The sequence below is a fragment of the Furipterus horrens genome, unplaced genomic scaffold, assembly GCF_987537825.1.
Source record: "Furipterus horrens unplaced genomic scaffold, mFurHor1.1.pri manual_scaffold_17, whole genome shotgun sequence".
In the NCBI taxonomy this organism is placed as follows: domain Eukaryota; kingdom Metazoa; phylum Chordata; class Mammalia; order Chiroptera; family Furipteridae; genus Furipterus; species Furipterus horrens.
The window spans coordinates 54392917-54420461 of NW_028327187.1; the positions used below are offsets into that span (position 1 = coordinate 54392917).

General features: G+C 40.9%; 2 protein-coding genes across 3 annotated transcripts in view; one reads left to right on the top strand and one right to left on the bottom strand.

The window, feature by feature from the left end:
* The window catches only part of MORC4 (MORC family CW-type zinc finger 4), a 91401-nt gene extending 84156 nt beyond the window's left edge, over positions 1 to 7245 (top strand). The window contains exons 15-17 of one of the 2 annotated variants that reach the window (XM_090263978.1): positions 4211 to 4904; positions 5200 to 5483; positions 5797 to 7245. In XM_090263978.1, the coding sequence (XP_090120104.1) occupies positions 4211 to 4904; positions 5200 to 5483; positions 5797 to 5950 (1132 nt within the window). In that variant the 3' untranslated portion in view covers positions 5951 to 7245. The remainder of the gene's footprint in view (positions 1 to 4210; positions 4905 to 5199; positions 5484 to 5796) is intronic. The other variant, XM_090263979.1, reaches the window with a different exon arrangement.
* An 11364-nt stretch (positions 7246 to 18609) lies between these two features.
* Positions 18610 to 21407, bottom strand: CLDN2 (claudin 2). The gene has a single exon (XM_090264558.1). The coding sequence runs from the start codon at positions 21267 to 21269 to the stop codon at positions 20577 to 20579; it is 693 nt and encodes a 230-aa protein (XP_090120684.1). The 5' UTR covers positions 21270 to 21407; the 3' UTR covers positions 18610 to 20576.
* Between the last annotated feature and the right edge of the window lie 6138 nt (positions 21408 to 27545).

Sequence of the window (27545 nt, forward strand, 5' to 3'; positions counted from 1 at the left end):
GGCTCTTTGATCTCCTGAGCCTGATGTTCTTGGGATACCCTTTATGTTGTTTGTTTATGCTGTGTGGTTATATTTGAGATGCTCTTTGGTAAGATCTTCCTTTTGACTAGTTGAATGAGAGTCACTCTGTCCACTTTGTCTTGAGTTTTAGTTCAACGTTTATGTGTTGTCTTCTTCTTCTGGATCCACAGCTGGTCTATTTAGGCAGGCCAAAGATTCCTGTTCCTTGCAGCAGCGTTGTGTGCCCGCAGTGGCCAGCATTCCTTTGGCGCCTTTTGGAGCCAGCCGGGGTGCTCGTGAGCACGTGCACATCGCACGCAAGGTGGCCTTCGTGCTAGCCTCAGGACTGCTGAGCCGCGACCTGGGCGTTGGTCTTTCGCCCCTTGGGGCAAGGCCCCAGACACTGGTGCACAGTGGAAGTGAGCGTCTGTGAGTCGCCGCCGCCTGCTGTTCCCGCGCCACAGCCGCCCGCTGTTCCCGCGCCACAGCCGCCTACAGTTCCCGCACCCGCCTGGGCGGGCACAAGGATAGCCTGCGCAAGTGGTCTTCCCTCCAGCCTGGCGCCCACTGGAGCTGGCCAGGGGTATCTGCGCACTTATTGTATTCTTTCATTACCATTTATCCCTTTATCCCTCCTCCACCACACTGTTGTCCTTGTCCATGAGTCCTTTTTCCTTTTTGTTCAATCCCTCCACCCCCTAACCATCCACCCCAGAGCGCTCAACCTGCTCTCCATCTATGAGTCTGTCTCTATTTTGCTTATTAGGTCAGTTTGCTCATTAGATTCCACATATGACTGAAATCATATGGTATTTATCTCTCTTTGACTGGCTTATTTCACTTAGCATAATGTTCTCCAGATCCATCCATGCTGTTGCAAAGGGTAAAACTTTCTTCTTTTTCATGGCTAATTTATATTCCATTATGTAAATGTCCCATAGTTGTTTTATCCAGTCATCTACTGACAGACACTTGGGCTGCTTCCAAATCTTGGCTACTGTAAATAATGCTGAAATGAACATAGGGCTGCTTGTATTCCTTCAAATTAGTGTTTCAGATTTCTTCGGGTATATTACCAGAAGTAGAATTGCTGATTCACAAGGCAGTTCCATTTTTAAAATTTTTGAGGTATATCCATACTCTTTTCTTCAGTGGCTGCAGCAGTCTGCATTCCCACCAGTGGAGCAAAATGGTTCCCCTTACTCCATATCCTCACCAGCACTTGTTTGTTGATTTATTGATGATAGCCGTTCTGACAGGTGTGAGATGATACCACATTGTGGTTTTACTTTCCATTTCTCTGATGATTAGTGACATTGATCATTTTTTCTTATGTCAATTGGCCATCTATATATCCTCTTTGGAGAAGTGTCTATTCAGGTCCTTTGTCAATTTTTTATTTGGATTGTTTGTTTTTTGGGTGTTGGGTTTTGTATGTTCTTTATAAGTTTTGGATATTAACCCTTTATCAGATATATTACTGATACATCTCCCCTTGTGTGGGTTGTCTTTTTATTTTGTTGATGATTTCTTTTGCTGTGCAAAAACTTTTTAGTTTGATGTAGTCTCATTTGTTTATTTTTTCTTTTGTTTCCCTTGCCTGAGGAGATATATCAGAAAAAAATATTGTTACAAACAATGTTTTCTTCTAAGATTGTTATGGTTTTGGTCTGACATTTATGTCTTTAATTCATTTTGAATTTATTCTTGTGTGTGGCATAAAAAGGTGACTTAGTGTGTTTATTTCTGCACGTATCTGTCCAATTTTCCCAACACAATTTCTTGAATAAACTATGTTAGCCCATTGTATGTGCTTGTTTCCTCTGTCAAATATTAACTGACCATAAAGGTGTGGGTTTATTGCTGGGCTCTATATTCTGTTCCATAGATCTATGTGTCTTTTTCTGCCAGTACCATGCTGTTTTGATTACTGTGACTTTATAGTATAGTTTGATACTAGGTAGCATGAGTCCTCCAAGTTTGTTTTTCTTTCTCAGAATTGCTGTTGCTAATCAGGGCCGTATTTTAGTTTCATATAGATTTTTCAAATATTTGTTCTAGTCCTGTGAAATGCATCATTGGAATCTTGATAGGAATCACATAATTATATAGATTGCTTTGGGTAGTATGGACATTTTAATGATGTTAATTCTTCCTATCCATGAACACGGTATGTGCTTCCACTTATGTATCTTCTTCAATTTCTTTCTTCAGTGTCTTATAACTTGCAGAGTACAGGTCTTTTACATCCTTGGTTAGGTTTATTCCTCGGTATTTTATTCTTTTGAAGCAATTGTGAATGGGATTGTTTTCTTAATTTTCCTTTCTGTTAGTTCATTATTGGTGTATAAATATGCAACTGATTTCTGGATATTAATTTTGTATCCTGCTATTTTTGTTGAACTTACTTATCAGTTCTAGTAATTTCTTGGTGGAATCTTTGGGATTCTCTATGTAAAGAATCATTTCATCTGTGAATAAAGACAGTTTGATCTCTTCCTTTCCAATTTGAATACCTTCTTTTTCTTCTTGTCTGTTGTGGCTATGACTTCCAGTACAATGTTGAGTAAGAAGGGTGAAAGCAAGTATCCCTGTCTTGTTCCTGATCTTAAGGGGAACACTTGTAGATTTTGCCTGTTGTGTATGATGCTAGCAGTGGGATTGTCATATATGGCCTTTATTATGTTTAGGTATGTTCCCTCTCTTCCCACTTTGCTGAATGTTTTTATCATAAATGGGTGCTGAGTTTTATCAAATGCTTTTTCTGCATCTATTGATATGATAATTTATTTTTATTCTTCATTTTGATTGTACTCTATTACATTACATTTATTGATTACAATCAAGAATATTTTATCCAGTGGACGTATCTTAAGAAATGAAGGTAACATATACAGGATAGTTCACTCTCAAGCAGTACAATATATATTCTTTTCAAGTGCACTTGGAATATTCTCCAGGATAAAGCATATGTCATACCATGAAACAAGCCTAAATAAATTTGAAATGGTTGATTGATATTATACAAAGGATGTTCTCCAAATGTAATTGAATTGAATTAGAAATCAACAACAGAAGGATATTTGAAAATTCACAGCTATGTAGAAATTAAATAACACACTCCAAAATAACAAGTAAGTAAAAGATGAAAATGGAAATTTAACAATATCTTGAGAAGATGAAAATGAAAACAAAATATCCCAAAACTTATGGGATGAAGCTAAATAAATACTCAGAGGGAAAATTCTATTTGTAAAGGCTTATATTAAAATTGAAGAAAGATCTTGAATTAATAACCTTTAGAAAATTTGCAAGTCAGTGTTTACCTTGAAGTTTCTTGGGTTTCTGCAGAGACAGCAGAATAATTGTAAGGATTAAAATGACGGTCCCATCCTACTGCATGATATAAAATTGCCTGTGGATTTCACTGGTTACAGTTGTTTTGTTTGTTCATTCAACCTTTAGTGCATGTAGCAGCCAGAAACTGAAGGTGATTGAGATCACTACTTTGGGCTTTCCTGAAAAACTGAGGGAGTGCCTATTTATCCCAACAGAAATGAGATATTTTTTGTCATAGGGGGAAATGACTTAAATTGGCTGTATCAGTTTTCTTGTGTATGATCAACACCCTGTGTTTTAACAATCTTTTACAAGTGAATAATGGGCAATAGCCACAATCTAGTTGACTGGTAAAAGAATTGTATGGTGTTCACTGCAGTATAAAAAAATGTGCATAAGTCTTTGATACTGGAAGGTTTTGGTGACACTTTAAAATTGATGAGCTGGCTCAGTTCTCCTCCACATACTCCACTAGGATATTTATTACGTTATCTTCCAATTCTTGAATTTGCATGTGTATTTTTTGTTTTTCTTCCTTGACTTGCATTTCTGAAACTTCTAAGTCAGACTGGTTTCAATCCGATTTTCAGAATTCTTATCAGGGTCAACCTGGTCCTGTTATATCCAGATGCTGACTCTTACACTTTTTTATTTCATTTCTCCCTTAAGACCAATTGCTGTCTCAGCAAACTGCATAGGTGGAAAATTAGGGGTTTGGGGGTAAAGTTGTATTCCTAAACTGAAATGAGCTATGGATAACAGCTAGAGTCAGTTTTAATATGGGAATTTTTGAGGAGGGGCTCTATAGGATAAGAATATAGGTGGTCTATATTTTGACAGCCTAAATTTTAATTTCCTCTTCTTCTTACAGTAAGTACAAATGGATCCTAGGTGAGGAACCTGTGGAGAAACGAAGAAAGCTCCAGAGTGAGATGACAACACCTCCTCTAGATTATTCCATGTCTGGCTCTTACAAGAGGGTAGAGGCAGCTGTTGCTTACCCAGAAGGGGAGAACAGCCATGATAAATCGAGTTCTGAGAGAAGCACACCACCGTACCTTTCCCCAGAATACCCAGAAGCAAACAAGACTACCAGTCAAAGTAGAGAGGTTTCAGTTCTGTATTCAGGGGCCCAAGAACAACACCAGGGGTCCCTGCTCCCTGAAGAATTAGAAGATCAGATGCCAAGATTGGTAGCAGAAGAATCTAACAGAGGTGGCACAAATATACACAAGGAAGAAGTAAACAAGGGACCTTTTGTAGCTGTTGTTGGTGTTGCAAAAGGTGTTCGAGATTCAGGAGCTCCCATTCAGCTGATCCCTTTTAACCGAGAGGAGCTTGCAGAGAGGAGAAAAACAGTTGACTCCTGGAACCCACTGCCTTATCCTTCTGTGGCCTCTTCTACAACCCCTGCTATAGCCCCTGGGGAAAAAGGAAGAGGCTATGAGGAGAGTGGAGGTTGTCATACACCAAAGATGAAGAACCAAAGACAGCTGGAAGAACTGAAAAGAATCACAGAAAAATTGGAACGTGTTCTGGCTGAAAGGAATTTGTTCCAGCAAAAGGTTAGTGTAGCACCTTACCACTAGGAATAAGAAGGCATTGTAACCAAGGGACCAGAGAGTTAGAGCTCTGATGATTTCATGTTCTGAGGCCTTCAAACAGGATAAGCCATTGAATCATTCTGTGGTATGTTTCAGATTGGGTGAACCCTAATAGGCTTCCCTCCCATATTTTGGGATTGAAAAGGTCCATAACTAGAGGAATATATGCAGAGAAATAACTGAGTGAATATATTAGGGACAATTTTTGGCACTTGTAGCATGTAAAGTCATTGAATTTCTATTTCTTGGAATGCAGGTGGAGGAGCTGGAACAGGAAAGGAACCACTGGCATTCTGAATTCAAGAAAATTCAGCATGAATTGGTGACCTACAGTACGCAGGAAACGGAAGGCTTGTATTGGAGCAAGAAACACATGGGCTATCGCCAAGCTGAATTCCAGATTCTGAAAGCTGAACTAGAAAGAACCAAAGAGGAAAAGCAAGAACTAAAAGAGAAACTGAAGGAGACAGAGACACACCTGGAAGTGCTGCAGAAGGCTCAGGTCTCCTACCGGACCCCAGAGGGAGATGACCTAGAAAGGTTAATTACTAGGGTTTAGTTATCAGCTTGTGAGTGCTAATGGGAAGTATCTCTTAGGACCCCAGTTACTGGTCATAGATAAGGGAGGAAGTCTGAATCAATTTGTAGGCCACCAAGGATAGAGGAATTACTTCTTAGAGAGCTGCAGGCAGTCTCCCTGTGCTTGGTGGCATTGTGCTTTCTTCTTTTCTTTGTAGCTAATGGAAACATAATTGTTGAGCAATGTAGGCCCATTTTTAAGGAGCTTCATTTTGTTCTGTTGGCTAATGACTTCATGTCATTTCTTCTCCTGCCCCCTCACTCCATCATACAGGGCTTTGGCAAAGCTTACGAGGCTGCGTATCCACGTCAGCTATCTCCTTACTTCTGTCCTCCCTCACTTGGAGCTTCGTGAGATCGGGTTTGACTCAGAACAAGTGGATGGGATCCTGTGTACGGTGCTGGAGGCAAATCACATACTGGATTGAGCACTAGACTATATACTCTATCTACCCTTCTCTTATCTCCCTTTTTCTTCTTTCCCCTCCTCTTCTCTTTTTCTCTCCTCTTCCCTTTCCTTTCCTCCCTCCTTGTCCCCACTTTCCTCATGCTCTCTCTCACTTTTATGCCTTATATAGAGAATCTTTGAGTAAATCTTGGCTCTTAACCGGTCTGCTTCTTATTCAGTTTGGTGTGAGGAAAGAGATTAGTTCAATAGGCTTTTAAGAGTTCCGGAAACAGAATAGCAATAGTCACCAAACCAGGTGACCTGAAAGTTTTAGCTTTCATAACTTAGATACTTGACCTATTTTATATCCTTTCTGAAATGGCTTGTATTCACTTAGGTTAAATAAGTCAAGAAATACTGGGTCCAGTGCATTGGGTTGGCCAAAAAGTTTGTTTGTTTGTTTTCCCGGTATGATGGCTCTAGTAGCATTTAGTTGTCTTTAACTTCATTTAAAACAATTTTGTTAGATTGTATTGTGACAGCTGTCATATCAGCATTCATTTAAAAATTTTCTCAGAATTGGTGAATTTTTGTGTAGCCATTTTAATATTGAAGATGGAAGAAAATACATAAAACTGCTTGCCATGTTATTCTTTGATTTCAAGGAAGGTAAAAATGCAACTAAAACACACAAAAAATGATTTGTGCAGTGTATGGAGAAGGTCCTGTGACTGATCAAACATGTCAAAAGTGGTTTGCAAACTTTTGTGCTGGAGATTTCTCACTTGACAATGCTCCATGGTTGTGTAGACCAATTGAAGTTGATAGCGATCAAATTAAAACATTAATTGAGAACAATCAGTGTTATACCATGCAGGAAGTAGCCAATACACTCAAAATATCCAAATCAATAAAGTGATTGTAAAAATGAAAAATGTGTCTTTTATGGAAAAAACTAAGCAGACTTTTGACCAACCCAATATGTGTTTTGGGATAAATTAAGAAATATAACTCATGGGTTCAGCCTTCATGGATCTAACAATCTAGTTGGAAACACAAGACATACACCAAGTTAACTTGTTCAAGACAGTAGTACAAGCATGTTAGGGAAGGTCTGGAGGAGGAAATTCAAGGAAGACATCACATCAGCAATGGGACCTAAACTAAGGTTTGTTTAAAGAACAAGGATAACCACACTTAACAACAGTTGTTCTTTAGGTGGTAGGACTATGGTTGATATTTTTTTCTTCTTGCTATCTTCCTGCCTTTTTCAAATTTCCTGTAATAAACCTGTTATTCTTCTTACATTGGAAAAATAAATCATTTTTAAAAGAATGAGTAGGCTTGGGTTTAGATATCAAATGAGAGACTGTGTGAAACTATTAAGTTAATTTTATATTTATAATTTGTTATATTTTGCATTACTTCTGGAAGAATAGCATGAACAAAGGCATGGAAAAAGCTGGAATGTGAAAAATGTGTTTAGTAAGAGTGATGGGTTCATGTAAAGAGAACTAAGGTTAAATTGTGACCCATCTACCCACCTCCCTCTGTGGTGTTTGCATTTTAATAAGGAACTCTTAAAAGAAATCTTCAAGGCCCAAATTTTAAAATGTATATATTACCAAACTGGGATTTCAGGCAGTAGGGAAGCTGTTTTAGAGTAGGGAGATCTATTTGATATTCCTCACAATATACCACCTACCTATTCTTCAGGCTAGTGCTGAGTGAGGGGTAGATCTCATATTATCAGAAATAGTAAAACTTACACTCTTATAAAAGTAGACATTTTGTTTATTGATTGCTTTATTGTATTTATATAGTACATGTTATCCAAAGAGTTCAAGGTACTCTTCAAAAGACATTGAACATTGAACATATAAAAAACATAGCAACAGTGAAAACTTAAAGTAAAGGAGAAATAATAAAAGGGAAGCAGGATCAAGCAATCACAAAAGGATTAGTTAATCCAGAGGAATGTTTTGGATATTTGTTCTGTTTCTCTTCTGCAGTTACTTCAGAAGATTCTCCTAAACTTATTTGATCTCCTTTGAAAGGAGGCCCATCATGGATATTCTAGTGAGACTGCAAGGAATAGGGGGAGGCCAGAACCAGCCTCCACCATCAGAATGAGTACTTAAAAACATCCCCTGCTCCCTTACCTTTATCTCACTGTGGCTTTAGCCTACGACATGATTATTCTCATGTTAGATGTTTGGACTATAATGTTGAGGGCCCAGTTGTCTAAATATTACTCAGAGAAGGGGGCAGCACATCAGCCATTCTCTCAGTGATACTTGTCCTTCACATGGGGGCGATGAGAAGATGGGGCTTTGCACAGATATGGACAATATGGATGAGAAGGTGGTGTAGGAAAAACTCAGAGAATTGAAAGTTCAGTGTGTGTGTATGTAAGAATGAAAGAGAGATGTATGGGTGAGTGAGTAGGCAGAGCAGAAAGGAGTATAGGCAATTGGGCTTTAAAAAGAAAACGGTGGAAAATTTTACTAGTGCTTATTTTTCGTCCATTTCCTTGTCCCAACCCCATATTGCTTCTTCCAGCAACAGTTACCTGTGTGAGTCTGTTTACTACAATACCAGAGGTACCTCTTTGTTACCCATTTACAATGAAATCCTACCAGATGAGGTCCCTTTAACCAATATTAAATGCCACGGTAGAGAAACTGAAAAGTGTCACTCAGTCTTACCAGAACTTATAAAACAGTGTGGAAGCAAAAGACACTCAGAAGTAAAAAGTGGGCACCTCCTCCTATCATGTTAGGTTAACATAAGCATAATTCTCTTTTCAAATGTCTCTAACATTTGCCCTTTAACTTTTCACTTTCACAGTTAACATTTAGGTTCTTATTACCTCATGTCTTGATCATTGAAATAGATTCTTAACTGGCCTCTCTTGCTTCCTGTTCTCACTCCTTCCATGCACCCTACTCACTATCACAAAATTGCTTTTAATCTTATCAGGTTATGCCTCTGCTCAGACGTGCTAGTGCTCCCAGTTGCCAACCAAGCACAATACAAAATCCCATCTTGCTTCAACCATGTTTTCTAGATTCATCTTCCAAAATTTCATACAAATCGTGTTCCATCCAAAACAGACTTTTTCAGTTTCTGAACCTGCCTTAAGATTTTTCCATCTATTATCTTACCTTTGCTATTCCATTCCCTTTGTGTGGGATGTTCTCTCTTACCATATTTCTTTTGGCTCAACTGTCAACTTTTTTCCCTGAAAATTCCTCTGATTAACCCAGCCAGACATGACTTTATTTTTAATATGTAAGTTTTGTGTCATTTATAAGGGTCTTATCACAAACTCCCTTGTCCTGTCTTTCTCCAAATGCACATATTCAGCTGCCTAGTTCACATTTACACTTACATGTCTCACAAGCACTTCAAATAAAACATGTTAAAAATAAACAGTGACACACCCCCAGCAATGTTCCTTCCCTCAATTTCCCTGATTTCAAAAATGACACCTCCACCCACCTAGTTGCTTAAGCTAGAAACCTGGAAGTCATCCTTAATTTTCTTCTTCCCTAGTCCCCCATGTCCAGTCTGTCAATTCTAACTCCAAAATATATTTTGACTTCACTTACTTTTACCATAGCTACCTTAGTCCAAATACCATAATCTCCCATAAATAATTGCAACTTCTAACTGGTGTTCTTGCTTTCATTCTTGTTCCCATGATTGTCTTATTAGTATAGCCCTTCAATGACTTCCTATTGCACTTAGGATAAATCCATACTCCTTACAATGTCTTACAAGACCCCTACCTACTTCCCCTTTATCTCTTGCAACACCTCATCATATCTCACTTTTCCCCTTGCTGACTGTGGTCTTACCACTGAAACATGTCAGTCTCTGACTTACCACAGAGTCTTTATCCATACTGTTCCCACTCCTGAAGTGGTTGTATCTCCCGTCTTGGCAGGACTCATCTTTCAGGTCTTAGTGTAAGTGTCAACTTTCTCAGACAGGTCGTCCTGGCAACCTTTTTTTCTCTACCCTATTCTATCACTATTTCCTATTGTATTTAATTCATAGCACTTTTCACAATTTGCAATTATATGTTTGGATGTTAACTTTCACTCATTCAACAAATATTTATGAGCTAGCTGCTATGTATTGTATGATATACAGTGGTGAACACAGCACATGTGGTCTCTGCCTCTTGCTAATTTCCATGAGGGGAAGGGTCACGCCCATTTTTGCCAATCACTATATCCCTGAGCTTATCGTAGTACCTGGTATATAGTAGGTAATCAATAAATAATTGTAGTGGTGGGGACTGTGTTTTATTTATCTCTCCATCTTCCTCAATAACCTAAAATGGTGCCTCATTCATAGAAGAGATTGGATACATACAGTATGAGTAAGGTAGATAGCAATCCTGGACATTAAATTCTGAAAATGAAAGAATGAGACAATAAGTTCTACAAGTTACGGGGGACAATCAGCATGAGCTGGAGTGGCCTAGTGTTTCTCTTTAGGTGAACTTTGATTTGAATAATTAAAAAGGCTATCAAAGGAGAAAGGAATACGGGTTGTTTTTGTTTGTTTTTACCACAGACATTCTTTTTTTATTGAATTTATCAGGGTGGCACTGGTTAGCAAAATTATACAGGTTCCAGGTGCACAATTCTACAACACTTCATCCATACACTGTATTGTACCACAGATATTCTGAATATCATCAAAAGGAAGCTCTTTAGCATGCAATTTTGAAATACTGTTAATTACAGAATATAATCAAGAGAAGTCTGTAAAGGCCAGATCTTGACAGTAAGAAGTAAAAGGAGAAAAAAATTTCTGAGGAGTCTTTTGTTTACTTTTTCTAAGAGTAGTGACAGTTCATTTTAAGAGAAGAAAGAGGAACTATCCATAAGCAAAGAACGGAACAAGCTTTAAGAAAATAAGTTCCTGGCACATGTTAGGAAGGCAGTACAAGCTTGTTAGATGAACAAATTGGCACCTAGCAGAGGACTAGGTCAGAGACTCTTTGGCTCCAGGGTGCATGAAGATTTGCTTATCCATGCCTAGTGATTGCAAATAATCGGGGTAACAATTAGAGGCAGAGGCTTAATTGTCAAGCTCTCAGTTCCCAAGGCCATGTCCAGATAGAATGTGTTTCAGAGTTTTGTGCCATGAATTAGTACAATATTAAAGTATGCTCAGGAAAGCTTCAGGGGGTAAGCTTAGGTTAAGTCAAAAGAATAATTTGTTCTTGGTAACACGGACATTCCTAACTCAGGACTTATCTTAGGCAGAGAGGACATTCAGGAAGCATACTTTCTGAATCAAAAATTAGGGCATATGGTTAGTTTATAAATTAGATAATTTGACAGGACTGACTTAAATGGTTTGGGGTATATTAAAGCTTTAGTCATTAAGTGACTTCTAATAAAATATGCAGAAGAAATGTGTTTTGTTACTTGCCTCCATCCCCAAGCCCAAAGTTTTCATGTGAATCACCAGAAATCCCAAACTTTTATATAAGAATAGTTCAAATGTTTTGGGTGCCTTCTATGTGCCCACACATTCCAGTTATCTGCCCACTGAGTCCTCAGGGGAAGGCAAAATGACTAGGCAGAAGGTCAGAAAGTGTTCACCAAAGGCCTGATCTTCCAGTTGGGCTATGGAAGCTTATAAGGACTGGGAAGGTAGAGGTATGTGGGGAGAGTTTTCTAGGTGTAGGCAATAGTATAAGGAAAGTCACAAGTCTAGTTGGAAGGGGAGGGTGTGAGGAATAGTGAATTACTCAATTTGGAGCATAAGGAACAGAGTGGACCAAGGACTTGGGAATGCCAGCAAGAGGGAGGTTATGCTAAATTTGCTGAACAATGGAGATTTATAAGCTATGAATTAGGAAGTGGCTATTGAAATCTCCCCAGTTGTCCCTGAGTTTGGGAAATTAATCCCAATTTGCAGTCCTCTTGGACTAAGTGTTTTTCTAGTAGTGGGATCTCATTGATTGATCATGGTTCTTTTTCATCTCAGATTTTCACAGATCTGAACAAAGGTCAAAGAGCCTTGACACCCCCTTTACTTTCAAGTTTCTAGAGTCAGCTCTTCCCCTGGCTTCTTCTGTTAATGGAATCTGAATAATAGAAGCTTGTTCAAGGTCTTCAAAGTATTCAGACTTTTGGGAAGAATATTGAGAAATTTTGGTGTGGGAATGAATATTGCCTTGCTTGTGTAGGTTCAGATCTGTTGGTAGAAAATATACTTTGTCATTTGCCCCCTTTCTCCAAAGACACACATTTTGCAATCACTTTGACAATACCCTCTAGGTCACCAATATGCTTAGAATACAGTTAACCAGGACCTATCTGCCATGACCACACTGATAGTCAGGTGTCATTCTCATTTTACAGATGAGCAAACTAAAGTGTAAAGAATTGAAGTGACACTCCCAAGTTACACAGAGTGCAGAGCCAAACCAAATCCTTGTCTGGCTCCAAAGCCAAGCTCCTTTTCTTGTCACACCATTCTGCTTATCTTGAAAATGATTAGTCTTGGCTTCCTCCTTTTGATAAGAAAATGTTAAATGTACCACAGCTTTTTATCCACTCATCTACTGGTGGGCATTTGGGCTGTTTTCAGACCTTGGCTATTATAAATAATATTGCTGTGGACATAGGGGTGCATATATTCTTTCAAACTGGAGTTTCAGGATTTAAAAGGCAGTTCCATTTTTAGTTTTTTGAGGAAACTCCATAGTATTTTCCACAGGGGCTGCACCAGTCTGCATTCCCACCAACAGTGCACTAGGGTTCCCTTTTCTCCACGTTGAATTTCCAAGGAAGAAAGTTCTACAATCCCACACAATGTTTAACTGCCCTCATGATCAGGAAATTGTTCACTTATGTAAGAAATATCTCCCCAAACAACATAGACATGTATTTCCTCTTGACTGGGTTTTTCACTCAGGGCTGTCACTTGGCAGCTTTCCTGATATCAAAACAGCCATCAGGAGGTCTTGGACTTGCTGGCCTCTGCCTTGTAGTTTTCTCACTGGCTCCTTTGCACCATCCCCTACCACCCTACTCCCACCCCAAGAGTGCTGAGTTAAGCAAGTCTCTAGGGGAGTGACACCTGAGAACATACTAGTTTATTATTACACACAGATGAGTAAAATTAACCACATGAGCTACCTCTGAAATTGCCAAGAGGAAGATTGTTACAGAACCACTGGGCTGCTCCAATTGAAAACAAACCCACGGGCTCTTTAGTTAGGGGCCTGATTGCCCACTGCCAAAATTATAACTCTCAATACCAGAGTTTAGTGAAAAGAAAAAGAATTGTTTATTTAACAGTTATACAGATTTAGTTATTTGTGGATTTCTGTTAAGTCTTATATTCTTTAAAACACCCATAAACACATATTCTTGCCTCCCCCCTACCAAACCAGGCTAGCTTTAGAAAAGTTAGAGAAACTGTTTCCCTACTTTCCAAACACAGTTCAACTTTACCAGCAGCTGCCAATCACTCAATTCTGATTGGAGAGGTCCTTTCTGTGCTGTGGTGCCCTCCAGCTCTCAATGCAGAACCGCCTGGATTCTCAGCCTCCTTGCAAACTGCTTTCTTTGTGCAAACCGCATGGATCTCCTCTCCTCAAAACCGCATGGTGAGAGCCTCTTAAAGCAGCCTGGAGACCCCTTCTCCAAGCCACATGGAGAACTTAGCTTCTTTATTCCGTATGGAAAAGGCCCCTTCACCAAGCCGCATGGAGGGGGCGAGAGAGCGAGCGAGAGAGAGCGTGCGAGAGAGCCAGAGAGAGAGAGAGAGAGAGAAGAGAGAGAGAGAGAGCGCTAAAATGTCCGCAGCTGCTTATATATCTCTGACTGCGTCCTCTGACGCAGTGGGCGTTGCAAAAAGTTCTGACCATTCACAGAACCTTACATAGGCTCTGTGTGCTTTTTCCATACCGTCCCCTGGTTCAAGACTCCTCCCATCTACCTGAGGCTTTGGATACATTAAAGCCATTTTGCATAAAAAAGACACTAGCCACCAGCCTCAGGCATGTGGAGGCATTCTAAAAGCTGCTTCCTTTTCCTCATCCCCCAGCCGCAAACTCTGGGGATTTTTGGACTCCCCTGTTTCTGTAACAAGATGGCACCACCTTTCTCATCTCTTCTGCCTTTTTTTGCGGGGGTGGGGGGACGATTCTACTTTGTCTCCATTCCTGAGGCTGTTAAATCATTTAGTTGAAGGGTGCATGTGGTACTCAGGGAAGTCTCCTGCTCCCCAAAACCCCAGTAACCATTATCTCTGAATCAGTGTTCTTTATTTTAAACTCATTGGTCCCATCGAATCATTCTGGCTGCTTTTAAGGCTAAATCAAGGAACTAGGGAAAATTCTGGTTTGGATGGCTAATCTTTGTCTAAATGTGTTTCTCTTTCCATAAAATATATTTGCTTTTAAACCAAGGCATTCGGTGCCTTTAACTCAAGGAAGTAAGGTCTTCACAATATCATCAGATACCCTTTGTGGGGGGATGCTGATATACCTTCTTGTATCCCACTGGGTCATTTCAGAAATAAATTCAAACAAAAGGCTGCAAGGAGCATCTTCTGTTTGTATTTTTTGGTGTGACTGGCCTTTCTCCTGAGCAACCCAACAGAATTTCATCAAATATCACAGACTCTGAAAGTGCTATTGGAGAAAAGGAGTTACCTGCCACAGTACTCATAATTATTTGGCATCTAATTTCACATCCCATTATACTTTCTAACATCTGTTTGAAAGCATTTGAGTTTTTTCAATGTTATCTCTAAAGGACCATGTTTGTAAATAGAAAATTCTTCAAAGCCCTCCTAGGAAGTAATTTGACAAGTGGTAAGGGTGCTATTGTAGAGAAAGGGGACTTGATGGATGACAGACGCAGGACCTGATGATTTGTCCTTGTATAGTGACTTCCTGCTTTGTCAAGCCCTAAGACTTGTTTTGTGGAAAAATTGGGCCCAGAGCAGGGAGTGGTAGACAAGAGTTAAGGAAGAATTCCTGAGTTGCAATTCCAAGAAAAGTGGAAGGTTGTGTGAGGTGGAGGGGATGATTAGATTACACCTTCTGTATTGCTGTGCCTGATAACAGCCTGTTAATATTCTATCAGTGATCACATCATAGCAGGCAATGAGCCACCACTTCAGGCAAAAGAGAGAGATAATTTGCTGGACTTCCTGTTTGAGGATCCCTGCACCCCTCCCCAACCTATCTCAACCTGTTGCGATAACAGAATTTCTCATCAAAGTTAAGAGCCACCTGAGTTGGGAGACCAAGTTGGGTGTAAGCCAGGCTTCAGCCAGCTGAGGAGGAGCACAGGCACTCTTAGCCTGGGGCCTCTATATCCTAGAGTGGGCAGCTGAAGTCACAAAAAGTCACCTGCCCATGGCCCAGGACTGAGTGGGAGGGAACTGTTGATTCTGCAAGGCCTCATTTGCCTTCCTTTACCATTGGACCCCATTTCCCACACCTGTGTCTCTCCTCTGGTCCAGAGCCAAAATGTCTCAGCATACTTCGGTGGGCCCTATCTCTGCTGTCCCCAGAAATTGCCCTAGGCCTGCCCAAGAGAAGGAAATGAGGGAGAAAAGGCTAAGCCCCAGGGTCACTCTCTTCATTAGAGCCATTTAGGAGTCTTGTGAGGTAAACTCAGAGGTGTTCTCAATTAGTTGAGTAGTGTCTCCCTGTTTCTTCCTTAGCACTGCTCTCTACCATATTCTCTATTTCTGTGGTCCTTCGACTAGAGAAGCATTTTCTTTTGATCATTCTTCCCCTATAAGCTCAAATAGTGCCACAATCTCATTTCATATGAATTGGGCTTTGGAGGATGTACATACCTTTTTAAACTAGCCCCTGATACCCCAATTTTTCGCACTTTCCCCTTCTCACAAGACAGACTATATTTTGCCATAGACCACACTTCGGTGTGCATGTCTTATCTTCCATAGATCAACTATCAGCTCATATAAGGCACAAACTACCCTTGTTCACCCTTGTAGCCCTCAAAGCACACACTGCCTGACACAGACGAAGAGTGCAGTTGGTGTGGGCGGGCTGGCTAGAGAGCTAGTTGAATGGATGTTTAACTGACTGGATAAAGGTCTCACAAAAACTTGGACTTACCTTTCCACCAAGAAACTATTTTTAGCCTCCTCCTCTCCATTAATGATTGCATAGCAGTGGGTCACTAGGTCCCCAAGGGGGAGAAAACATGAATCACCCTATTATGAAAGGAATGAAGGAGACTAGAACCATCTCTCCTTGTACAAGGGTCAGAGCTATTAGGCTGAAGCATAAACACAATGGCCTTCCCTATCCCCTTAGTCTATGGCTAATCTAAATTATTTTACGACGCAAGACAATGGGGTTAAGCTGAAAGCTGTTTAACATGGACCCAGACTCAATGAGATTTCTAAGAAATTATTTAGATCAAGGCTTTTCTTGCTCAACAAACCAAAGGGAAAACCAGTCTAAGGTTTTTTCTTGTTCAACCAGTTGATCTTTGTTGGGCTTGTCCTAGTTTCTATAGTTGAGGGTAAATTTCTAACTGCTTCCATAGCATCCTTCCATATTAAAAGGAAGGAGGAAGCTTCTTTTTGGCTGTAACCACCATCTTCCAGTAATTCGCCAAAATGACGAGCATAAAGGGAAACAGGAGAGGCACCTGCTATATGTTCTCTAGGCCTTTGGAAAAACATGGAGTTATCCCTTTGGCCACATACATATGAATCTACAAGAAATGTGGCAGTGTAGACATCAAGGGAATTGGCACTGTTCAAAAAGGAATACCCCACAGTCTTACCATGGCAAAACTGGAAGAGTCTACAATATCAACCAGCATGTAGTGGGCACTATTCTGAATAAACAAGGGCAAGATCCTTGCCAAGAGAATTAATGTACATACTGAGCATATTAAGCACTCTAAGAGCTGAGTTAGCTTCCTGAAACATGTGAATGAAAATGATCAGAAAAAGAAGGAAGCCAAAGAGAAAGGTCCCTGGGTTCAGCTGAACCATCAGCCTGCTCTACCCAGAGAAGCACACTCTGTGAGAATCAATGTAAAGTAGCCTGAGCTCCTGGAACCCATTCTCTATGAATTCATGATATGATAACTGTGAAAACAAACAAACAAACAAATAAACAAAAACAGGAGCTCTGTACTGACTTAAAATTTAAAAAAAGGAAAGAGGAACAGCACTTGAGATCTTGTGCCCTGGCATATGTCATCAGTTTAGCTCAAATAAACTCTTATTTAAATAATAAAAAGGAAGGAGTGCCTCCAAGGTCAGCCTCTTCCTAAGAGGAAGGGAAGGTCTGTGCCCCCTTTCCCTCAAAGTCCTTAGATTCCAGTAGCAGACAGGGGCAGGAGGGCTGCAGGAATCTGAAGAGCAACAGGCACTCTTATACCTTTGAGCAGAATCTCTGACCCTGAAGGAGGTTTCCAAGCTTGTATTCAGCCTCTGACACTCTGTGACTTTAGGAAAGTTACCTCTCTGGGCCTCCATTTTGTTTCCTGTAAAAGACCTGTTTTATTGGGGTATTTGGAGCATGCAGTGAAATTGGTGGATCTGAAAGTCCTTTGGGTGGCAGGTGGTGAGACATCCGAGCTCATACCAGACTGCTGCCCACTCAGCATAGCAGAGTCAGCAAGGCAACCCCGTCTTCTAACCTCCAGTGGCCCCCAGGTCAAGAGCACTTAGGTTCCTGGTGCTACACCAGAGACATGACCTCTTAATAAACTTGTGTTCATAGAGACCCCTCTCTCTACCCTTATTTCTGCCTACAGCCATTTCTTCTAAATGGGCTTGGATGTTGGGGTCCTAGCCTCTGCACCAAAGAAAGCCCACTTCAGGAGTGCAATGATAGTAGTGGCTATTATTACAGGCTACTGGGTGCCAAGGCCCACTAAGTCCAGGGGCTGGGTAACCTAAATCTCGTAAGACTCCATTATGGTCAGCTCTTCATGAATTAGGCTTTGTTAATTCCAGATGACTTTGAAACAGGGCAAAATCATTTGCTTCCCAAACTCCCACACCTCCAGAGTCAGGAAAATTGGAACTGAGGTGTCGTGACTTACTCAAGTATAAGCTTGGCATCTCCCCTGATAGGATAGTTAGCTGGGCCCAGGTTGGCTAGCCTGGTATACTCAGATCCCCCTCACATGGGACAAGGAGAACCTATGTGTCCCCAGTGTTACATTGTTGTTCACTTGAGTATCTTGAGGACCTCTGGCAGGCTCTTCCAATTGTCTTTTAATAATGATGGATCAGCAGAATCTATTTTGGGAGTCAAGATATGGGGTACTAACACCAGCTGTGTGACCCTGGGAAAATCTCTTTATTTATGTGGGTCTTAGTTTTCCCTTCTGAAAAATGGAGATTATCAGGTCTATTTCACCTTTCTTACAATGGCGAATCAGAGAATGAAAGGAATAAACATATAGCAAACTTAGTAAATAACTTAAATGAAACAATTACTGTGAAAAGGAGGAGTCCTGGGCAAGATGAAAAGATTATAGTTTCCCTGGGGGAGGGGTTTCTTACTTTCTTAATTTCTTTAGAACAGTCTAGAATTTTTTTATCCACCCCATTGGAAGAAACACCAGTTTCCATCCTATCCACCCCTTAGCCCAATACTCTCCATCCCACCTACCCTTTGAATGAATAAAACAGTTATTCAATCAACAAATGTTTATTGATTATCTTCTGTGTGTCAAGCACTCTTACAGATTGTCTTTGTTTGTAAGTCTTAAGGATACATAGAGATCTAACATAAGGTCCCTACCCTCCAAAAGTTTACAATGTACTTGAAAAATCAGATATTCACACACGAAATTATAACTATGCATCAAAATTGTAAAGGATAAGCATTAAAGATGTGATTTGTACATTGAGGGAGGAGTGGTAGGGGTATGGAGTGGTCAGAGAAGGCTCAGTGAAGGAGGTGGTGCTGAGCAAGTTGTTCAAGCACAAGGGAAACTTGGCAAAAGGGATAGGGCTTTCCAGTTTGGAAGAACAGCTTAACCATGGGCAAGGAAGTAGAAAACATGCAAGGCATGCTAGAGATAATCAAAGGACCCCTTCTGCTGACACTGAGGTTTGAGGGGGTGTACTGGAGTTTGTCAGAAGTTGGTCATGCCTAGGCTTGTGAGGGAAAATGCCTTTGGTTTCTTATGGCTTCAACCCCTACCACCACCCCAGGGAAAATGGAGCATTTTTAGGTCTTAGAGCTGGAACTGTCTGCCTGGGGACCATTGTGTACTTTCCCACCTCACCTGAAATCCCAGGCAGCAGCTCAGCTATCACTTAGATCAGGGCCATAACACCTTGGGCCTGATTATTCCATGCTTAAGCCCTTGGATGCCATTTAGCAACTCTGGAATGTCTGGTGAAGGATGGTGGGGGGAATATGAAGGGTGATCAAAGAAGGCCCACCTTGTGCTGTGGTCTTTCAGAGGCTCTATAGTGTGCTCTGTGGGTAGACCCCTGGGGGTCCGATCTCAGCCTTTGGGCTGATTTTCTATTATGCTTGAAGACTCTCTGGGGTTATGACTCTCTCTGGCTCAATAGAAACACCTACTGGAGCACCACACATGTCCACTCAGCTTCTTAGATACCAAAATTCTTATTCTTTCTTGGGCAGCAGCATTAAGGAGTGATATCTTTTGCAGTCCACCACAGCTACCATACTGTCATGTCCCAGCCAAGGGCCATCTCTAGAAAAGCGAGTTTCCCATTCCTAAGGGACCCTTAGCTTTTTTGTTTAGCAGACCAGGTCAGGTGCTCCAGAGGGAGGGAGGTAAGAACTTTAGTGAAAGTTGGAGCTGCAGCTTCTGAGTCTGCCACTGCCTGGAACTTTTTCACCATTATTGTCTTTCTTTCTGCTTCCCTTTAGCTGTGGGCTAGAACCCTAACCCACAAGTGTGAGGGAATTCTGAGAATTGCTCTAGGCAGTGGTTCTGGTATTTTTGTGTCCTCAGCTACCTTCCCTTCCTCTCATCCTGCACCCAGTTGGTCTCTATTCCCTCAGTACAGTGGGATGGCTCTATTTCCATTCATGCATCAATCAGTCTGGACACTGTGAAATTTAACAATAGTGGGATGGAAGCTCCAGGGCCCATTAGTGTCCAGTCAGTTTATTTGGAGGAAAGCTTAAAAAAGAGATTAGAGCCATCTTCATAAAAGCCACCACTCCTTCTGTCAACTTTCAGCAATGAGCTGAGAGCCGACCTTGGCCAGAGAGAGAGTCTTTGGTCACAGAAAGGGTCAGTCTGTGGGATTTAGTTACTGGGTTTATGGATGCACTGGCAGGTAAAGCAAAGGGTAGAGGGGAGCCTGTGGAGTCTGGCCTAGACTGGGTAGGTTTGGAGTTGAGGGTTGGGGGACTCCGGGTGTGGGGTGGGGGACCAAGGTGAAGGAAACAGAAAGGCTGGTTGGTATGCCTCTTGACAGTTCAATCTGGACACTGTCACACCAGCACCCATTTTTGCTTTCTCTTGATCCTGTGGCCAAAGTCAGTCTATCCTCGGCAGCACCTTCTGATATGATCCAGTAGGAATGTCCCTCATCTGTGGCCCTGGGGCAGGGTCTGTCCACTGGTTTTCGCAGACCTAGCCACCCCCCTCCCAGCTCTGGCCCCTGGTTCTTCACACATACCCTGTCAGGTTGTAGGAGTTAAACTCATTCTTGGCTTTGGGCGGTTGACCTGGTCTTGGAGAGCTCCTAGTAGCAAGGGGCTGGGCCTGGTAGGCATCGAAGTAGTTGGACTGATTTCTCTGGGGTGAAGAGGAAAAGCAGAGGATGACTCCAGCTACCAAGGAGAACAGGGAGGAAATAATGCCCAGGTAAAGAGCCTCTCCGATTTCAAATTTCATGCTGTCAGGCACCAGTGGGGAGTAGAAGTCCCGTAGGATCCCATGAAGATTCCAGGCAACAGGGATGAAACTCAGGAGACCTCCAAGGATGAAGAAGACTCCACCCACTATCGCAACTCGGTCTTTGGCTCGGGAATCCTGGCAGAAGACTGTGCATCTCATGCCCACCACAGAGATAATGCAGGCCAATGAGGAGATTGCACTGGACGTCACCATCGTGGCCTGCGCAGCCTGGATATCAGGGGGCAGGCCCAGAAGGGTGCTGTAGATGTCACACTGAGTGATGCCTGTGCTGTGAGTTGCACACTCCATCCAGAGGCCTTTGGAGAAGCCGACTGCTGTCACAATACTGGCACCGACATAAGAACTTGTTCGCCAGCTGGGAAGCAGCATAGCCACCAGGGTGCCCAACAACCCCAGAAGGCCCAAGATATAGCCTATAAGTTGGATGCCAAGAGAGGCCATATCAGACCTCTCAGTAGAAGTGTCTTCAGGGCTTGCTCTCTTGTGTTCTGGCTACAGCTCTTGCTCCTTGGATCCCAGCCTCTATTTCCTCATTTCAGAGTATCTCTAATACACCAACTTCTCTCCTCCTTACAAGTGTCTGCGAGTGGCCACAAGCAGGCTCAGGAAGGCATCTAGAAGACCTAAAAAAAATCCATAAACCAGATTAAATATTGACCAGAAGCTGATGAGAAACCAGAAAATACTGGGTGCCTTTTGACCTTTGTTATCTTCAGTAATAACACATGAGAAAGGAAAAATAACTTTGAAAGTGGAGCCAAAATGTCATCACCTCCTGCATAGGCACATGCCTTAGATTGGCAGCTCAACAAAATCAGGGACCAGACAGGTGGCTACTTTCTGAGAAGGTGGTTATGGCAGTGGCAATTGTGGTAGCTGTCTTTATTCCAGGTTAGGCTATTGGCTGGAGTAGTTCTGTCTCCAAGGCTTTCTGTTTAACACATTGCCCAGCAACAGTGCCACAGGGCCCCTCAGTTGTAGACTGAGGCCAAACTCCAGGAGACTGATGAGGAGGAACAGCTCCTAGGATATAGCCTTGGAATCCAAGTTATTAGAGGCCTCTTGAATCTTCAAGGGCCTAGAAAGCAGTAGTTTAGTTCTGAGTCCCTGACCATGGTGAAAATCTACTCCAGGGAAGGTAACAGTCTTCTGTCAATACTTTGAGAGTTCAGGTCCTCCAGGCTCTACCCAAATGCCCTTCCACAGGCTGGCCTAAAGCCTCCTGCATATATAATACACCCAGACATTTTCTATTTGCTCTTCTAATAGATGGCCACAGCAGCCCTCAACCTCTCAGATGATGTGGAAGGACTCTGGAGCAAACATTGTTCTAGGGCCTGGATGGAGCCCTACAACTCCCTGTTAGGGTGGACAGAGGAAAGGGAAGCTGATTAGAGGACTTTGTAAGGGGAAAACATCTAAGAACATCCTATAGAATCTCAGAGCTGTCCATGATTTTGCAGTTTTAAAGGAGCCCCTACTTTTACCAGGGTTCAAGACACTAAGGTTCAAGGACACATCCCTCCTCCCATTCTCTACAAGACCCTCCAGCCCAATCACTTTTCAACCCACCATAATCTGGCTATTTTAGCCATCCTCAAAACTTCTTCTTACTCTAACCATCTCTTAACTGTGAGTTTTCCTTAGAAGTCCATCCTTTTTCTCAATCTACACTGTCCCTGAGCACACTTATGCACCTCCATGACTTAATCTCACACCCATACACTGGCATTCCCCAATCTCTATTTCCTTCCAGCATTGACCTTCCTCCTGAGCTCCAACACTGCCAAAACAATGACCTATTTAAAATGTCCATTTGAAAATCTCACAGGCACCTCAAATTAAATGTGTTTAAAAGAAAAATCATCATCTCTCCCAACGCACCACTTCCCAAAGAGTTCTTCCCTGGGTTCCCTATGGACATCAAATGATACCGCTATCTATCACCTTCTACTGGACCAAAATTCTGGGAGTGACTTTATGCCTCTCTCACACGTATCCCTCACTCTGTATTGTCACCATCTCACCAGTTCTACCTCTTGACTATATCTCAAATCCATCGTACCCATTTCTCCATCCCCATTGCTACTTCCCTAGTTCAGGACTTTTTCATCCTCTCTCCCCCCGGACTATAGCAATGACTTCCTGACTAGTTTTACTTTCAATATTGCCTCTTATAATTCATTCTCAATGCTTTTGCTCTGGCTGAACTAATTTATTTTCAGTTCCTCAATCAGATCATATTATCTTTACTTAAAAATCTGAACACAGGCTTCTCCTTCTATGCAGAATGCCCAGCATTCTTCTCCCTCTGTTTAGCACCTTTTCATGCTTTAGGATTCAGGTCAGATGTCTCTTACTTTAGCCAATATCAAGTGTTCCTCTTCTATGTTCTTACAATATCATGTGTTTACTTACGTCCATCATAGTAATAAGAATAATAGTAACACTTATGTGGTGTTTCCTGTGTGACCATTATAACCACTTCACAAATGTTAACTCATTTAATATCACAGTAATGCTTTGTGGTACCAAAATCCCTATTATACAGATAAGGAAGCTGTCTAAATTTCTTGTTGAAATCCTTATTCTCCCCCACTAATCTGTGAGCTACTTGAAGCCAAGGACTGTATCTTATTCATCTCTGTATCTCAGGTGCCTTAGAACCCCCAGAGTGGTGACAGAGAGACAAAGAGAGAGATACAGAGAAAAAGAGAGACAAAGAAAAAATATTTCACCATTTTATGTGTTGTATATGCATTTGTTGAATATCTTGTCTCTTCAACCAAACTATAAACAATTTGAGGAAAGAAACCATATATTAAACTTCTCTTGTGCCTCTGCAACATTGGGCACATAGTTGATAGTTATTGTATTTATCCATGATGGATATGACAATGCCAATGTTGATGCACAGCAATACAGAGCAGGGGCTAATAAACACTTGATAGGAGGTGAGAAGGGAAATCTAGTTTGAATCTCAACTCTGTCACTTACCAGCGACCACCCTGTGTGACTCATTTTCAGGCCTTGGTTTTCTTATTGCTAGATATGGCATGACTCCTTATCCTGACTATGCATCTTACTGGGCTTTCAGTGCTGCCTGAAAGTCCTTCTGCATCTACCTGGTGAGCACCTCTGGGTGACTACTTCAAATACTTATCAGTCTTTTTGAGCCACTATTCCTTTACCCTTTATGGCTATTACCCTATTCAGAGCATTCTCTTTGCAGTCAAGATTCTTAAACAAGCCATTTAACATTGATGTGTCTACTTCTCCCCTCTCCCACTCATTTCTCAACCCTCTGGAGATTTACTTTTACCTTTAGCCTTCCACTGAAAAAATGTTCACTAAGATTAACAACAATTTTCTTATCCCCAAATCCAATGGTCATATCTCTAATATCTCACCTTGTCCCTCTCCTTCAGAAAGCTTTCTCCCTTGTTTTCAATAACACCACTCTCAGTTTTCCCTGCCCCTCAAAATGATTTTTCTAGATCTCCTTTATAAGTTCTTCTTCTGCTCATTTTATAAATCTGACTATTCCACCTAGGGTTTCATCAAGACTTCTAGATTTTTTTATTCTTCACATTCCCCATAGGTGATCTCATCTAGTCTGTTTCTGTCAATGACTTCTAAGTCTAGATCTCTAGCACAGATCTCACTTGTGAACTCAATATTTGTATATTAACCTGCATTTGGAATGGTATGAGTCCATCTGAATGTCTTTTTTTTAATTTAATTTATTTATTTATTTTAATTTTTTTTTGTTTTTCAATTACAGTTGTCCCATTTTTCCCGCATTTCTCTCCCCCACCCAGCCCACCCCTTCTCCCACAATCATATCCCTTCCCATTGTCCATGTCCATGAGTCATTCATACACATTCTTTGACTAAACCCTTCCCTTACTTATCCCCCTTCTCTCCTTCCTCTCTCCCCCCTATTGATTGCTATTCTGCTCGTTCTTCTATTTAGATATTTTGTTTGTGTTGTTCTTTAGTTTCTTGTACTAGATGATATCACATGGTATTTTTCTTTCTTTGCCTGGCTTACTACACTAAGCATAATTCTCTCTAGTTCCATCCATGTTGTTGCAAATGGCAGGAGTTCTTTCTTTCTGCTACATAGTATTCCATTGTGTAAATGTACCACAGTTTTTCGATCCACTCATCTACAGATGGGCACTTAGGCTGTTTCTAGCACTTAGCTATTGTAAACAGGGCTGCTATGAACATAGGGGTGCATAAGATTTTTTTAATTAGGGTTTTAGGATTTTTCGGGTATAATCCTAGCAGTGGAATCGCTGGTTCAAAAGGCACTTCCAATTTAATTTTTTGAGGTAATTCTATACTGTTTTCCATAGTGGCTGCAATAGTTTGCATTCCCACCAACAGTGCAGCAGGGTTCCCGTTTCTCCACATCCTCGCCAGCATTTGTTGTTTGTTGATTTGTTGATGATGGCCATTCTGACAGATGTAAAGTGGTATCTCATTATGGTTTTTATTTGCATCTCTCTGATGGCCAATGATGTTGAGCATTTTTTCATGTGCCTATGGACCTTCTGTATGTCCTCTTCAGAGAAGTGTTTGTTCAGGTCCTTTGCCCATTTTTTAATTGGGTTGTTTGTTTTCTTGATGTTGAGTCGTATAAGCTCTTTATATATTTTAGAGATCAGTCCCCTGTCTGTGATATCATTGGCAAATATGTTTTCCCATATGGTTGGTTTCCTTTTCATCTTGCCGATGTTTTCTTTTGCTGAGCAGAAACTCTTTAGTTTGATGTAGTCCCATTTGTTTATTTTTTCCTTTACTTCTCTTGCCTTAGGAGATGTATCCGTGAAGATATTGTTACGTGGGATATCTGAAAATTTTCTGCCTATATTTTCCTCTAGGACTTTTATGGTGTCACAGCTTACATTTAAGCCTTTAATCCATCTTGAGTTTATTCTCGTGTGTGGCGTAAGTTGGCGGTCTAGTTTCATTTTTTTTGCATGTCCCTGTCCAGTTATGATGTATTATATTGATTGATTTGCGAATATTAAACCATCCTTGCATCCCTGGGATGAATCCCACTTGATCGTGGTGTATGATCTTTTTGATGTATTGCTGGGTCCTGTTTGCCAAAATTTTATTGAGGATTTTAGCATCTATGTTCATCAGTGATATTGAGCTATAGTTTTCTTTCTTTGTTGTGTCTTGACCTGGTTTTGGGATTAGGGTAATACTGGCTTCATAGAAAGAGTTTGGGATTTTTCCCTCTTCTTGGATTTTTTGGAATAGTTTGAGGAGGGTAGGAGTTAATTCTTCCCTAAATGTTTTGTAGAATTCGCCTGTGAAGGCATCCTGTCCAGGGCTTTTGTGTGCAGGGAGATTTTGGATTACTCTTTCAATTTCCTTCTTTGTAATTGGTCTGTTGAGACTTTCTACTTCTTCTTGATTCAGTTTTGGAAGGTTATATGTTTCAAGGAATTTGTCCATTTCTTCTAGGTTGTCAAATTTCTTGCCATACATTTGTTTGTAGTAATTTCTTACATTGTTTGTATTTCTGAGGTATCAGTCGTGATTTCTCCTCTTTCATTTCTGATTTTATTTATTTGTGTCTTCTCTCTTTTTTTCTTGATGAGCCTGGCTAGAGGCTTGTCGATTTTGTTTATTTTTTCAAAGAACCAGCTCCTAGTTTTGTTGATTTTTTGGATTGTTTGTTTAGTCTCTGTGTCGTTTAATTCTTCTTTGATCTTGATGACTTCCTTCCTACTTCTTGCCCTAGGCTTTGTTTGTTGTTGTCGTTCTAGTTCTTGTAGTTTTAGGATTAGATTTTTTCTTTGAGCTTCTCCTGTCCTTTTCAGATATGCCTGTATTGCTATGAACTTCCCTCTTAGGACTGCTTTTGCTGTGTCCCATAGGTTTTGGGCTGTTGTGTGTTCATTGTCATTAGTTTCTAGAAATTTCTTGATTTCCTCTTTGATGTCATTGTTAACTCATTCATTATTTAATAGCGTGTTATTCATTCTCCATGAGTTTGGGTGTCTTTGATTTTATTCCCTGAGGTTGATTTTTAGTTTCAAGGCATTGTGGTCTGAAAAGATGCTTGATATGGTTTCAATTTTCTTGAATTTGTTGAGGTTTGTTTTGTGTCCTATTATGTGGTCTATCTTTGAAAATGTCCCATGTGCCTTTGAAAAAAATGTATATTTTGCTTCTTTGGGGTGAAAAGTTCTATATATATAAGTTAACTCCATGTGGTTTAGTGTGTTGTTCAATGCCTGTATATCCTTGGTGTTCCTTTGCTTGGATGATCTGCCTATTGTTGATAATGGAGTGTTGAAGTCCCCTACTATGAGTGTGTTGTTGTTAATATCCTTCTTGTGGTCTTCTAATATTTGCTTTATGTATTTGGGTGCTCCTATATTGGGTGCACATATGTCTATCAGTGTTATATCTTCTTGATGGATTGTTCCTTTAAGTATTATGAAATGTCCTTCTTTGTCTCTTTTTATTGCCCTTGCTTTGAAATCCATTTTGTCTGATATGAGGACTGCTACCCCAGCTTTTTTTTCAGGTCCATTTGCCTGGAATATTTTTTATATCCCTTTACTTTCAGTCTATGTAAATCTTTTGTTTTGAGGTGTGTTTCTTGTAGGCAGCAAATATGTGGGTCCTGTTTTTCTTATCCATTCCGTTACCCTATGTCTTTCAATTGGAGCATTTAATCCATTT